Here is a 15,932-nt window from a genome sequence, read left to right as displayed (position 1 = left end):
AATCTTTACAGCGACTTTGGGGTTGCTGGCTGCCAGATCATGAGTGGCATAAACCACTGAAAGCTGCAGCTCCCACGGCAAATCTGCACACAAAATCCATCATAAAATTAGGACTTGCTGAAGCACTTTCCTGTTGATAAAGAACTAAACATCAGAGAATAAAGATTTAATGATATCTTTCCTGAGTTTTTCTGTTCCAAACACAACTATGCTTTTTTGTCAGATTTTGGACTGACATTGGGAGTTTCTCCTTAAACCCTTGTTAGCCAAGTCGTCCTGTTTCAGGTGGACAAAGAACATGAGTGAAAAACTGAACAATCCACAAATAATGTGAGAAGATGCTCAAAATCAAGATTTACAGTAAACATACCAAGTAGCCTGAAAACTGCTGCTACAGAGACGTCTTAGTACGGTGTTTGCCAAAGGTCCTCTCTAGTAAATAAAAGATTTGGATATAAAGTAATCCCTCGCCTATCGTGGGGGTTACGTTTCAGACCCCCCGATAGGCGAAAGAACGTGAAGTGGCAACCTAATATGTATACAGTACTGTATACAGAATTTATAAACCACATCAACACTCTTATGAACCTTTTCTCTGCTTTTAAACATTTAATATTCTTAAACCTACGTAATTTACCATTTTAACATAAAAATTCTATATGGGTACTCACCAGTGAAGGTACAACTTGAATGATGAAGATGATGATGAATTAAGTGTGCAGTACTAATGATGATGAAGGTGATGAAATGAATGTACTGCATACCCAAGAATAGCATTACAGCTCTTCATCAGGTGGTGCAGTATCTTCACCCTCGTCCATAACTTCTGTTGTCACTAAAGGCGTAGTGTCTGGTGTCTTCTTCCGAGTGATGAACACAGTTATGGGGAGTTGCTGGTGCTGCTTTTTCTTCTGGGTAAAAAGTTTTTTTATAAGCAGACATGTTACCCTCGATTGCATTTGAGAACTGCAACAAATGAAGAATATGGGGGTCTCATTCTTGAGCTAGTTGCTGAAGTTCTTTGGACAGTCTGACAAGGGTTGCAAGGCGCTCGAGTGTTCGGCCAACCTCCTAAAATTTTTTATATTTTTTCATATCTGTTAGTATTAAGATCGGCCTCACACTGGTTCTCTAAACACATTCCTATGTTGTCTGTTCAGTGTCTATAGGATCTTTATGATGTGAGTATGTAAGGTACACAGAAAGTGTTTGTCTGGGTTCACACATCCCTGGTTACTATGTTTTCTTACCCAACCAGGAACAGTTTAAGCTCGGGTTTTATCCAGTGTGTATATATACTTGTCTGTTATCTGATAAAAATAAAGATTGATAAAGGACTTGTTTATTTGATCCTTTAGTGACACCTTTTTGTCTCCCGAAACTCAGTTACACTTTTTGCCAGATCCTCGACTGATGCTGCCATGTTTTTCTGCCTGTCGTTCCCACTATCAGGTAAACATGTACTTGTTTATTCTTTATGTCTGTGTTTGAAAGACAAAGGGGAATAATTATTTCATTATTGTTTTGATTTCTAATGAAATTAAAGTCACTGTCAGAAGTGGGATTTGAACCCACGCCTCCATGTGGAGACCAGAACACTCAGTTTCCTGGAAGGTATAGAACCTGACATACATGCATGTGTTTCCTATCCCCTCAGTGGCTGATAAAACTATTTTTACAAGTTTCTGTCTACATGTTTATTTTAATTATCCTTTTATTTGTGTGGTCCTTATCTATCTATATCAGTCGTATCTGGTTTTCTGTCTGAATGCATATTATATACAGTAAAGACCAAATGTTTGGACACACCTTCTCATTCAAAGAGTTTTCTTTATTTTCATGACTATGAAAATTCAAAATTAGAGAACAATTCATAAACAATTAAACAATTCTGAAATAATGTCATCTTCACTGCTCAACAGTTGAAGGAGTTTTTGTCCTGTCTATACCATGCTACCAGAACACCTTTTCCACAAAATAACTAAGGCATTTAAAAAAAATAAACATTATTTTGCAGAAAACACATTGATCAAAATTAGAGAACAACAATGACTGTAGCATGGAAAAACATTACAACAAAATTTCTGAAGGTTACAACAGTCAGCAATTAGTAGGAAGTGTACAGGCCTCTGCTCTGAATGACTTCAGCACATCTGCGGCCACAGGACAGCACTAGTCTCTCACACTGCTCTGGTGTGATTTTGGTTCACTCTTCTTCCAGTCTCCTCCACAGTTCGGTGACTGTAGTGGGTTTCTTGGCCATAACTTTGTCACCTAGGATTTTCCAGAGGTTCTCTATTGGGTTGAGATCAGGACTCTGTGCAGGCAATGTCATTATTTCAATGTTTTCAGTTTCAAGGAACTGCTTTACCTGTTTTGCTCTGTGACATGGAGCGTTGTCCTGCATGAACACTGCGGGCTGATTGGGTGATGAAAGCATGGAAGGAACCATATGTTGTTGAAGAAGGTTCTGATAAACATTTGCATTCATTTTGCCATGTAACTGGCAAACCATGACACTTCCTCCTCCACTTTTCACTGACTTCTTTACACACTTTGGGTTCAGTCTTTCTCCAGTTTGTCGCCGAACATAATGTTTCCAATCGGACCCAAATAAATTAAACTTGCTTTTATCACTGAAGTGAACTTTGGACCAGTTCTCCTCTGTCCACACAACATGATCCTCAGCAAAGCTTAGTCTAGCCTTTTGATTCTTTCTGCTAATGAGAGGTTTGGTCACTGCAGAGTGGGCTTTCAGTCCAAATGCTCTTAAATGTCGAGACACTGTATGTCGAGACAGATCTTCATGTTCAGCGCTGAATTGGTGAGCAATTCCAGCTGCAGTGTAAACGATTGCCCATTAAGATCCTCTGCAGTATCCTGTCCTCTCTTGTATTTGTCTTCCGTGGACAACCAGCCTTCTTGGCGGACTTGAATGAGTTTGTGATGTTGTAAAGATCCAATATTCTTGAAATCACAGATTTGAAACGACCAACTTGTCTTGCTATGGCTGATAGGGTCATCCGTTTGGCCTTCATCTGGACAACCTGCTGCCGGCAGCTTTCAGTCACCAGAGTCAGTGAAACTGGAAGTTAGGCTGCCAGTTAAATAGGGGTTGACAGAAAATCAAGGAAATTAGCACCAGGTATCAGATTAACACCAATAACTGGGAGGTATCTGAACGTGTTCTCTAATTTTGATCAGTGTGTTTTCCGCAAAATAATGTTTTTTTTTAAATGCCTTAGTTAATTTGTGGAAAAGGTGTTCTGGTAGCATGGTATAGACAGAACAAAAACTCCTTCAACTGTTGAGCAGTGAAGATGACATTATTTCAGAATTGTTCAATTGTTTATAAATTGTTCTCTAATTTTGATTGCCAGTGTATTTACAGACTGTTAAGCATAAAACCAGAGTAGTAGCTTTGGTAGAAGAAGCAACTTTTTTGGGATTTCAACCTCTTTGGTGCTGTTAGAGAACAAGCAGCACGCGAGGTCCACGCTATCAATGATACAGAGTTCAGTGTTCTACAGGTCTTGTTCACCCACACACAGTTTATTCAGTGTAAAACTTGGGCTCGTCCGGGATTTGAACCCGGGACCTCTCGCACCCTAAGCGAGAATCATACCCCTAGACCAACAAGCCAAGCTATTGAGATTGATTCGCACCTGGAACGACTCTGCACACAAAGTTGAAGGGAAGGCGAGAACCCAACAGCTGGAGGTCCGTGGATCTTTTTGTTTCATGTTATGCAAAGTAAAATCCTGGATCAAAAAACCTGAATCATATCCCTAGACCAAAAAGCCTTCTTGTGGAAGAAGTGTCTACTGATATGTCACTGCATAGTTCATGTGCTTTGCTGGCATATGTCTCAATTTAAACACATAGATAAAACTTAATGTGTCCAGCCAAAGCTGCTTCTGTAACTGCAGGAAACAGAAAGATTCATTAGTAATTTGAACTTGCAAATACATGTCTCCTGTTCTCCATGCTAACATTTTGGAACAGTTACTGTGAAAAGAGAGCATTTCCACATTTAAATCATATGGGTCAAACTCCTATCATGCAGATTACAAACATTTTCTATGAAATGAGTCGAGGGATCTGAGCAGGCATAAATGGCTGGAAGCCCGAAGGTCAGCAATTCCTATATTTTTTAATAGGGCTCAACATTTCAGTATTATCCCTAATGACCTCTCCTAACCATGCAGAATCTAACAGATCCACTTTAAATGACCACTTCTACCCAATCAGTAACACAAAAAATTCTTGTTGACTCAAGCCTCTTAGACAGATGAAGTAGTGCATGGACCCCAACTGGTGAGACAGAGTAGCTTTAACTGAGAGAAGCCACAAATATCATCTAGTCATTTGTGAAATATGCATCTGAAGAGTGAGACTACTTGTCCAGTGCACATAGGGATGAGTTTATGTTGTATACCAAACGTTCGGCGGTCAATTATTTTCGTTTAACAGACCGTTGCTAATAATAATTGACCGCTGTCTGTCTGTCAATACTATGAATGGTAACAAATAAATAACAATCATTTATAATAATAAATAAAACACTTTTGTAATTGATTTATTCTTTGAATTGCAATGCATTGATTTTAGTGAGGTTAGTACACACTCATAGCCATAAATGCAATTCTAATAATTGACATAATCTTTTCTTTCTGTGTTTCAGTTTTCGGTTTTGGTCTTGGTTTCCTCATTTTTGGTTTTTGGTTCCGGCCAAGAATTTTAATTTGGGTGCATCCCTAAAATATTATCATTGGTGTGGCCCTCTGACACAATTCAGGTTTCTCATGTGGCCCCTTGTAAAAATGTATTGCCCACCCCTGGTCTAGGGAATGGTTCTTTGGGTGCGAAAGGTCCCGAGTTCAACTCTGAGACAAGTCTTAGTTTTACGCTGAATAAATTTTGTGAGGGTAAACAAAAGCTGTAATAACGCTGTATGGCTGATAACTTGGTTCTCGCTTGCTACACGTTCCCTCACACCACCAAAGAGATTAAAATCCTTCAAGGGCGATTTCTTCTCCTGAAGCTACTGAGCCCAAAATTGCCTGAACACCTTGAAATTACTCTGGTTTTATGCTAAACAGTCTGTAAATTGATTACAAAGAAACAAAAAGAATCTTGGACCTCTGGCTGTTTGGATCTCGCCTTCCCTTCACCTACATGTGCAGGGTGTAGTGTCAATCCAGTGGTAAATCAATGCTAAGTGTTGGACTGAATAGTTTAGCTCTTTTCCGAACTTACATTGTAGGTAGCACCATGTAACAGTTTTAAAATGTTAGCACGGAGAAGAGAAGACATGTGTTTCCAATGTACAGTGACATTTTATTACAAAAGTTTAAATTAAGTTCAAATCTCTAATGAGCCTTTCTGTTTCTTGCAGTTACAGAGGGCGGCTTTGACTGGACACTTTAAAGTTTCCGGTTGTTTTACAGCAAGGCTTGTTGGTCTAGGGGTATAATTCTCGCTTCGTGTGCGAGAGATCCCGGGTTCAACTCCCGGACAAGCCCAGATTTTACAGGAAACAAGCTTAGAGAGGGTGAAAAGTGCTATCAGAACACTGTATCGGGGATAACATGTTTCTAGCTTGCTGCACGTTCCCAGCGTGCAGCGTTGGCTAGACACAATTAAGTAACCATTAAGACCTTTGCCATGCAACCTGTGCTCCCTTCTCCTGGCTCATTGGTCTAGGTGTATGATTCTCGCTTTGGGTGCGAGAGGCCCCCGGTTTCAAATTCCAGGAGAACCCAAATTTTGCCCACAATAACCTTTGTTGGGGTGAACAAGAGCTATCAGACAACTGTATCGCAACAACTATATGATAATTTGGTTCTCACTTGGTGCTTGTTACTTCATAGCACCAAAGACGTTGAAAACCCATGAGAGCGATTTCTTGTCTTTAATATACTAAGGCCATAACAAACAACTTTTAAATTACTCTGATTTCATGCTGAACATTCTGTAAATAGATTACAAAGAAACAAAAAAAACCCTTAGACCTCTGGCTGTTTGGATTTCGCTTTCCCGTCACCAACATGTGCAGGGTGTCAGAATTCAGAAGTAATAATCTATGGTTTTGACTTGGAAAAGTGCTGCTGTAGTGTTAAAGTGCTCTGTTCTGACAAAACAATCTGCAGAGAAATTGTAAGAAACCAAAGCACAAACTTAGTAGGCAGGATTTGAACATGGCACAGGTAGACCCCAATCTTTGTGGCAAAGATCCGCTCGGATCTACTCTTCTGGCTTCCCAGCGGTGCTGGGAAACGCAGTGGTATCCACGCAGCCATGATTATGGAAGGTTTTCCATGACCTCTGCACATCCCTCAATGAGTCGAATGGTGCTTGCCTGCATCAAAGGACATCAATGACAGTCTTTCTCTTTGGTGCACAAAGTAGGCAGGTCATTCGAATCCAGCATTTGTCCTCTTCACCCATGTACTGATCACATGCAGATCTTAAAGTAATAGGATTTTGAAATAGGTTTTACTTTTCTCCACTCTGAAACGATATTCATCCTTATCTGTGATCTCAATCGATGTCCACCTCTCTGCTAATCAAATGCAAGCACTACATTCTTACCCTTATTACCAGTGAAAGGGGGCTCATATAGAATTATGTGAAATTTTCACCTGTAGGGAAATTTTGTTGGTTGCTCTGATCATTTCAACTTGCAAAATAGTCCAACTAATATGAACGAAAATGGTTCTAGTGGATTCCCCACTCTGAGCTGTAAATTGGACTGAGGTATGAAACAGGGATATTTTAACATTTAGCAGAGGATGGTTTAGATCTATCGACCTCTAGCTTCTAAACGGTGCTGGGAAACGCAGTGAGGTTCTTGTCAATATCAGATGAAGCTTCAATTGAATTTGGGTTACAATACAAAGGATTTAGTCAGAGACCATGCTCAGCTATCAAGATAACAAAACAAGTGTTCAAGCCAGTGATGTCAAATGAGACCTAGACTTTTACCTTTGTGACCATGTGTAGGCCAAATGATGAACACGCAAAAGTCACGGACATGTTATGTTCGCGGTTTAATTATATACGGGGTTGACTTATAAAAGTGCTGCTGCAGTGTTAAAGAGCTGTGTTCTGGTGGAACAATCTGCAGGGAATTTGTAAGAAACTAAGATTACAAACAGTGTAGGCAAGATTTTAACATGACGCAGGAAAACCCCAATGAATTTCAGGTCTGTTGCCTTATCCAATCAGCCATGACTACGCAAGGTTCTGCCTGAAGTCTGCACATCCATCAATGAGTCAGAGACAGAGAGGAAAAAAACAGTTAATACAGACAAGCAGTCAGATGGATGGACAGACAGACAGACAGACAGACAGACAGACAGACAGACAGACAGACAGCATGGTAAATAGAAAAGACAAGCAGTCAGACTAAATATAAGACTGACAGACAGATAGATAAAGACAAAAAAGGTTACAAATAGATGGCCAGATGGACAGACAGACAGACAGACAGACAGACAGACAGACAGACAGACAGACAGACAGAATAATATTTATAAGGTACCAGACTCAAGTTTCAATACCTTTGTTGAGTTGTGCTACACTACTGTTGCAGCTAGCGATGCATCCGGAAGATAAATTGGAGATTAATTAACTTTAGCCGTTTTAGGCATATTTATTGAACTTCTGCTGACACATCAGTCTCACGGTCAGAGCAGATCACATACACACACAGAGAAGAACCATAACACACATGGGACAAACATTAACGCAAACGCGTTTCATTATAGTCAACACTTTAGTACCCCTAGTGGTTTACTCATATGCACAACACAGAGGAACTATACCACATTATGTCACATACAACTGAGGACATTATAAACATATTTTAACACCCCCACTTGTACTCAGGTTGCCATATAACAACAACAACAAAAAATAAATAAATAGAAGATATAATACATGTGTGTGGACCCTTGTCATACACATATTAATCTCCAAAAAGAACACCTGCAAACCTATTTAGTTTTAACTTCGTTACAGGTTTGGTCATTACATCAGCAATCATGTTATCAGTAGAACAATACATCAAAGTCACTCTTCCTTCATTCACAATAGACCTGATAAAGTGGTACTTTATGTCTATGTGTTTACACCTCCGTCTGTTTACAGGGTTTTTGGCAAGAGCAATTGTTCCCTGATTGTCCTCATGTACTACAGTTTGTGCATACTTGTAGTTATCTATACCTTCCAGTAAATGCTCTAGGTATAAACACTCTTGTATGGTCGAAGCAAGTGCCATATATTCTGCTTCGCACGTGGAAAGCGCCACAGTTGGCTGTTTTCTAGTCTTCCATGACACTAGAGAGCTGTTTTGGCTTAAACTCACACAGTATCCGGTAGTACTGCGTCTATCACTGGTATCAGCTGCCCAGTCAGCATCACTGTAGGCATGTATACCTAAATTCTCACAGTCATTTCTCCTAAAACTTAACCCTTTTTCAGCTGTCCCTTTGAGATACCGAAACACATGTTTCACAGTGACCCATTGTTCTTCTGTAGGTTCAGCAAAATACTGTGATAATCTGCTCACAATAAAACTCAAATCTGGTCTGTTACAAACAGTCAGGTATATCAGACTTCCCACAGCTGAAAAATGTTTCTCTGTACATTTTTACATCTTTTATATTTACTGCATTTTCAGTGTACTCTAATTTCTGTTCACATTGTGTTTCTCTGATCCTACAATCTTGCATATTAAAACGCTGTAGTATCTTGTTAGTGTATTTTTCCTGTGTCATTTTTATACACCCATCTGACAAATTAAAATCAATACCCAGAAAATGCTTCAGTTTACCAAGATCTTTCATTTTAAACTTTTCTGCGAGCATCTCTTTCACTTCTTTCAGTCTCTCTTGATTGCTCGCAGCAATAATTAAATCATCAACCCATGTAATTATGATCACTTTTCCTTCTTTTGAGTCTTTGGCATAAACACAGTGGTCGGCTGGATTTTGTGTGAATCCATTCTCAGAAAGACAATCGTGCAAAATCCTATTCCAGTTTCGCCCGGATTGTTTCAAACCGTAAAGTGATTTCTCTAGTTTGTAAACTATACCCTCTTTCTCTTGGTAGCCCTCTGGTGGATTGATGTAGATTTCATAGTCTATGGGAGCATGCAAGTATGCGGTTTTTACGTCCATTTGATGCAGGAGTAAATTTTCTTGTGCAGCTTTCTGTAGCACCACCCTCACACTTGTCAAGTCCGCAGTGGGCGAAAATGTCTCTCCATAGTCTATTCCCATTCTCTGGTTGTAACCTTTGGCCACAAATCTGGCTTTGTATTTGTCTTTTCCATCTACATCAGTCTTTATAGAGTAGACCCATCTACCCCCCACTGTTTTCTTGCCTTTTGGCAGTGTTGTCGGGGTAAATGTTTTGTTCTCGTTTAGAGACTGGATTTCTTCGTCCATGGCTTTTATCCATTCTTTTGAATTAGTTGACCTCATTGCTCCCTCAAAAGTCTGTGGAATGCCACACACCGCTCTGCAGCAATAATCTATTGTGATATTCACCTCATCATTATCACTGTCTTCAGTCACGAAGTCATCCAAGTAACTCGGTGTTTTTCTCTCTCTGGTCGGATATCTCCTACTCTCCGGTTCACCATTTGTCACATTTTGTGAATGATTGCGGTCTCTTGATCTGGTTGCTTCACTTAGACTATCACTATCTGTACTTCTACTTTGTGTAGTCTCACCAGTCTTGGGTTTTACTCCGACATAAACATCACTTAGATCTTGCTCACCCGTCTGTGTCTGTTTTTCCGCAGCCGCTTTACTCACAAATTTTACTAGTCTGTGTTTTTGTACTTTGTTTGTATCTGGATGATACACCAAATACGCTGGGCTGTTCTTGTCGTAGCCTACAAAATGTCCTTGGTCACATCTGGAATCAAATTTTCCTTTTTCCTGTTTGTATGTGTAGCATACAGATCCAAACTTTTGCATTTTTGACACATTAGGCTTCTTGTCTGTTATCGACTCATAAGGAGTCTGTCCCGTACGCTTGTTAAAACACCTGTTGCGAACCACTGCTGCTGTTTGTATTGCGTAGTGCCATAGTTGCTTTGGTAATGCACTTTCAACTAGCATGCACCTTCCCATCTCAAAAAGAGTACGCCAATTCCTCTCCGCAGTTCCGTTTTGGTGTGGGGAATACGGAGCTGACGTTTCATGTCTGATTTTGTTTTTCCTCAACAATGCTTGAAAGTCATTGCACGTAAACTCAGTCCCGTTGTCGGATCCTATGCACCTCACTTTCCCGTAAGGGGATACATCCGCTAGAAATTTTTCAGTAGCCTGTACGGTGTCACTTTTCCTCTTTAAAAAGTATACGAACACCGCGCTCGAATAGTCGTCAGTGAATGACTGCACATATTTGTAACCGTCCATCGATTCCGTGGCTACTGGACCTGCAAGGTCTGTGTGTACCATCTGTAAGGGTGCCTTTGCTCCGACATCAGGGTCCCTATTTCTGGTTTGGGCAAACTTTCCCTGAATACACACCTCACACTCTTGTTCGGGTCTGCCAGTTTTACCTTTGATCTTCATACCTTCAACAATACCCTGCAACTTGATAACGTCTTCATAGTTACAGTGACCTAAGATCTCGTGCCATGTTTGTATGTCGTGGCAGGCATTACACTTATCATTGGTGTTGTGTATTGTGTTAATGCTGTTATTTACTACATTACCCACAATGCACTTTGTTATACGTGTTTCCGGATGTACTTGTTTCCGGTGTTATTCTACTATACATGTGAGTAAACGAACAGTCTCGCTAAGTCCGTGTGTGTGTGTCATCCTTGACTGAATGCCTTATTATAATCACCCCAAAGACACAATAAAGTGGCGACGAGGATCTCGTTATCCCGTGTGTGTTTAAAGAGGCGGAACTGAAGCAGCTTGACGGCGAGTCTCGCTAAAAAAAAAAAAAAAAAAAAAAAAGCGGATATTTGTCTGCTGCAAGTTCACGTCTTGGCTGATAAGCGGGGAGGAGACAACGATTCAGAGAAGTGACTGAATTAATTGTTAAACGACAGAGAACGGCTAAAATGGCATCAGTTTTTGGGAATTTGGGTCCTTTTGAGGAAAGCAGTGAGCAGTGGTGTTCTTATACAGAAAGATTTGAGTACTTTGTAGCAGCGAATGCTATTACTGAAGATAAAGTTGTTCCAACATTTTTAAGTGTAATGGGTCCAAAGACATATACACTACTGCGTAACCTCCTGCAGCCAGAGAAACCTGGAGAGAAAACGTATGCTCAAATGGTGAACACTCTTAAAGCACATTTCTCACCAAAACCCTTAGTAATAGCAGAGCGATTTCGGTTCCACAGACGAAATCAGCTAGAAGGGGAATCTGTGGCAGTGTTTGTGGCAGTGCTAAAAAAATTAGCTGAACACTGTGAATTTGGTGATGTGCTCAACGATACACTGCGGGACAGATTAGTATGCGGACTACGCTGCGAGGGCATACAGAAAAGACTGTTAACAGAGAGCAACCTGACACTACAAAGAGCAATTGAGTTGAGTGTGTCTATGGAATTGGCTGCAAAGGAAGCCCAGCAATTAAGCTCTAACAGTAAAGTGTACAAGATGGAGACAGAAAAACAAACTGAAATTAAAGGCCCATGTTTCCGTTGTGGTAAGACTGGGCACTCGCCTGTTTCATGCTGGTTTAAGGATATGGAGTGCCGCAGCTGTAAGAAAAAGGGACACATTGAGCGTGCGTGTAGGAATAAAACAAAAATAGAAAAAATGCATCAGAAACCAGTTTTCAGAAGGAAACAAAAGAAGCGCATATTTACAGTCGGACAGGAGAATAAAGAGAGTACTGACACATCTGATGAGGAATTTCCTTTGCATGTGCTCACTGTCGCAGGTGGAACCAAAGCTTATAAAGTCACCGCGCTGCTGGAAGGACAGCCAGTGAAAATGGAAATCGACACTGGTGCTGCTGTATCGCTGGTGTCGGATGCGGTATACAGGGAAATACTCAGCCACCTGCCACTCAAACCACCTGATGTTGTCCTTAAAACTTATACTGGGGAATCAGTGACAATGAAAGGACTCACCCAAGTAACAGTTGAACTGAATGGACAAACAAAAAAACTGCCATTGTATGTGGTCGTGGGTGATTACCCCTCGTTGATGGGACGTTCCTGGCTGGAGCAACTCAAAGTGGACTGGCCGACCATACATATGATGACACCTAAAACCCTGGACCTTGAAGGTGTTCTTGAAAAACACAGTGAAGTTTTCAAACAGGAATTAGGCAGCATGGAAGGCATCACAGTAAAATTGACTGTGGAGCAGGGAAGCCAGCCAAAGTTCTTAAAGTCCCGGCCCCTGCCATATGCACTCAAACCTAAAGTAGAGGCGAGCTTGGATGAACTTGTAAAGAGTGGTGTGCTGGAACCAGTCAATGTGAGTAAGTGGGCAACACCTATTGTTCCAGTTATAAAGAAGGATGGAGGCATAAGGATCTGTGGGGACTTTAAAGTTACTGTAAATCCAGTGTTGTCAGCAGAACAATACCCCTTGCCTCACATTAATGACCTTTTTGCTGGGTTGACTGGAGGACAAAGATTCAGCAAAATCGACCTCAACCAGGCATACCTACAGATGCATGTTGAAGAACAGTCCAGAGAACTTCTCACCATCAACACACACAAAGGCCTGTTTCATTCCAAACATTGCTACACTGTTGAAACCTCTGCACAAATTGTTATGCCATGAGAATAATTGGAAGTGGACCTCTGAATGCCAGGAGTCATTCAGAAAAGCAAAGGAGACACTTTTGGGGTCAAACGCACTCACTCATTTTGACCCTGCTCTTCCTATCCAGCTGGCCTGCGATGCTTCTCCATATGGTGTGGGAGCTGTCTTGTCCCACATCATGCCCAATGGTCAAGAGAGGCCAATCGCGTTTGCTTCCAGGAGTCTGAGCAAAGCAGAAGCAAACTATGCTCAGATTGAGCGAGAAGCATTGAGCATTGTGTTTGGGGTGCGTAAGTTTTATCAGTATATTTTTGGAAGGAAGTTCACACTGCTGACCGATCATCGCCCACTCACTGCAATATTTGGTCCACACCATGGCATTCCCGCCCTTGCTGCCAGTAGGATGCAAAGGTGGGCTTTGTTGCTATCTGCTCACACCTATGACATCAAATACCGAAAGTCAGAATTGCACGGGAATGCGGACGGTCTGTCCAGGTTGCCTCTCGCTGACAGGGTAAAGGAAGCAAAGGTGGCTGAACTTTTCTATTTCAGCCAGGTGGAGCGGGCTCCTATAACAGCCGCGCAAGTACGCAGGGGCACACGAAATGACCCTGTCCTGTCAAGAGTCGTGGATATGGTCATGACTGGTAAAGGGGAGAGCGATGGCCTGGAGTTAAAACCTTACATCTCTCGACGTCATGAACTTTCGGTGCAGTCCGGCTGCTTGTTGTGGGGAAGGAGAGTGGTTATTCCCCCGGCTTTACGCAAGCCAGTGTTAAAACAGCTGCATGTAGGACACTGTGGAATGGTCCGCATGAAGGAGATTGCCAGGAGCTACTTCTGGTGGCCAGGAGTAGATGGCCAAATTGAGGAAAAAGCTAGGACGTGTACTTCATGCCAGCGCATACGTAACGCACCACAACTTGCACCTCTGCACCCGTGGGAATATCCTGAAAAACCATGGCATCGGATTCATATTGATTTTGCTGGCCCAGTAGAGGATAAAATGCTGTTGGTGGTCATGGATGCACACAGTAAGTGGCCTGAGGTGGCCATTATGAAATCCACTTCAGCTGAAAAGACAATTGAGAAACTGGGAGAAATGTTCAGTAGGTTTGGATCACCAGTGCAACTTGTCTCAGATAATGGCCCCCAATTTACATCTCATGAGATGGCCACATTTCTACAAGCAAATGGTGTGCAACATATAACGTCATCACCTTACCATCCTGCAACTAATGGATTAGCCGAAAGGTTTGTCCAAACCATGAAACATGCTTTGAAAGCTTCGATCGGGCAAGGCACATTTCATCAACGTCTGCACAGCTTTTTGCTCTTCTATCGTAGTACTCCGCATGCGACCACCAAAGTATCGCCAGCGTTTTTGCTGTTTAGCAGAGAGCTCAGGACAAGCTTTGAGCTGATTAAAGATAAGATAAGATAAACCTTTATTCGTCCCACAGTGGGGAAATTTCTATGTTACAGCAGCAAGACAAAGAAATAAAAATAGATGCAAATATATATAAAAAAGAAGAATATACAAAAAAATAAAAAACAGAAATAAAAATAAATAATAATAACAATAATAATAATAATAATAATAACAAAGAAATAAAAATAAATGCAAATATCTAAAAATAATATACATATACTACAATACCAGTATATATACAGTACAATGTAATAATACGAATAGGAGAAAAAAAACAAAAGTACGCTTTTTAAGTCGTTTTGAGGTAGTATTGCACGTAAATTGCACGTAATATTGCACATAATATTGTACCTGATTTGTTTAATAATATTTCACACAGATAAAGTTATTGCACATCTTAAACCAACTACACTCAAAGAAACTGTCCAACGGCAACAAGACCATCAAGTACAGCGACGGAATCTGCGAGCCAAGGACAGAATCTTTGCAACAGGCTCATCAGTGCTTGCTCGGAACTATGGTGGTGGTCCGAAATGGGTTCCGGCTACTGTGGAGGCCCAAACGGGTCCAGTGTCATATAAGGTCAAGACTGCTGAAAACCTTTCCTGGAGGAGACATACTGATCAGTTGCTTGGTGGAGCCAGCACAGTTACAGATCTTCCTGAGGTCACTGATGCCACTGATCAAATATATGACAATTCTCCAACTTCAGTAGTCTCCACAAAGGAGCCTATGATGATCACAAATAGTCCTTTTGCTAACGAACAATCATCTTCACCAGCAGGAAATGGAAACCAAATAGGCCGTCGGTATCCAGCAAGGGAGCGGCGTCCTCCTCAGCGTTTACTGGACTACACTTAGTTAGGGGCTTCCCTTATTGCTTCGGGGCAGAATAATCCCCTAAGGGTAAGCTAGGGTTTGAGGTAGTCTACCCTCATTCCCAGTATATAGTTGTGTCACTTTACAACATGATCCAGCATAAAGACTCAATGTTCATGTTTACAAAAAAAAAAAAAAAAAAAAGAAAGGTCTATGCTCATAGATATGTTGATTAAAAGAAACAAAATTTTATAATTAAGTGGTATGGTTTAATTTGTAATCTTTGTGTTATACCTCAAAGAGTAAGAGGGGAGGAAATGTTGTGTATTGTGTTAATGCTGTTATTTACTACATTACCCACAATGCACTTTGTTATACGTGTTTCCGGATGTACTTGTTTCCGGTGTTATTCTACTATACATGTGAGTAAACGAACAGTCTCGCTAAGTCCGTGTGTGTGTGTCATCCTTGACTGAATGCCTTATTATAATCACCCCAAAGACACAATAATTGGATTTAGTTCCAGTATGCAAATAATATAACTTGCCGTATACGTGTATGTTAAATTTGGTACCGTCTCTGTTTATCAGGGTGTCTTTATTTTCTTTGAAAACAACCGTAGCCCCTTTTGCGGTCGCTGCTTTCACTGAAAAGATGCTCTGAGGATATGATGGTATAAACAAAGCGTCTTTTAGCATTGCCTTGCGTTGCTGTCCTCCGCTGTCGATGAGGAAAACTTCAGCATTTCCCTTCCGCTGAGCGACTCCGTTGCAACGAGTGCCGTCTGCCAGCTCGACACTGTGCTTTTCAGGCCTGAATGTGCTGTCGAAGCTCTTGAACATAGTTATGTCCGTGATGATATGAGAGGTAGCACCGGTGTCCACCATTAGACCATTTTCCTTGATGCTGCATGTT

At 41.1% G+C, this 15,932-nt stretch overlaps 1 protein-coding gene and 2 non-coding genes across 3 annotated transcripts; 2 read left to right on the top strand and 1 right to left on the bottom strand.

Annotated features, from left to right (window-relative positions):
- Positions 1–3,570: 3,570 nt before the first annotated feature.
- On the bottom strand, positions 3,571–3,642 carry trnap-agg. The gene has a single exon. It is a non-coding gene; the product is annotated as a tRNA-Pro (tRNA).
- Positions 3,643–5,453: 1,811 nt separating this feature from the next.
- On the top strand, positions 5,454–5,525 carry trnat-cgu. The gene has a single exon. It is a non-coding gene; the product is annotated as a tRNA-Thr (tRNA).
- Positions 5,526–11,311: 5,786 nt separating this feature from the next.
- On the top strand, positions 11,312–14,210 carry LOC124382743 (uncharacterized protein K02A2.6-like). Its single transcript, XM_046844948.1, has one exon. The coding sequence runs from the start codon at positions 12,675–12,677 to the stop codon at positions 14,208–14,210; it is 1,536 nt and encodes a 511-aa protein (XP_046700904.1). The 5' UTR covers positions 11,312–12,674.
- The last annotated feature ends 1,722 nt before the right edge of the window (positions 14,211–15,932 follow it).

The sequence above is a fragment of the Silurus meridionalis genome, chromosome 3 (genome assembly GCF_014805685.1).
Source record: "Silurus meridionalis isolate SWU-2019-XX chromosome 3, ASM1480568v1, whole genome shotgun sequence".
Lineage (NCBI taxonomy): Eukaryota > Metazoa > Chordata > Actinopteri > Siluriformes > Siluridae > Silurus > Silurus meridionalis.
The sequence above is the reverse complement of the archived record's forward strand: the minus strand, read 5'-3'. Positions and strand labels throughout refer to the sequence as shown.

Coding starts and splice junctions, on each gene's coding strand:
- LOC124382743 (XM_046844948.1), top strand. CDS start 12,675: ATGTTGAAGAACAGTCCAGAGAACTTCTCACCATCAACACACACAAAG.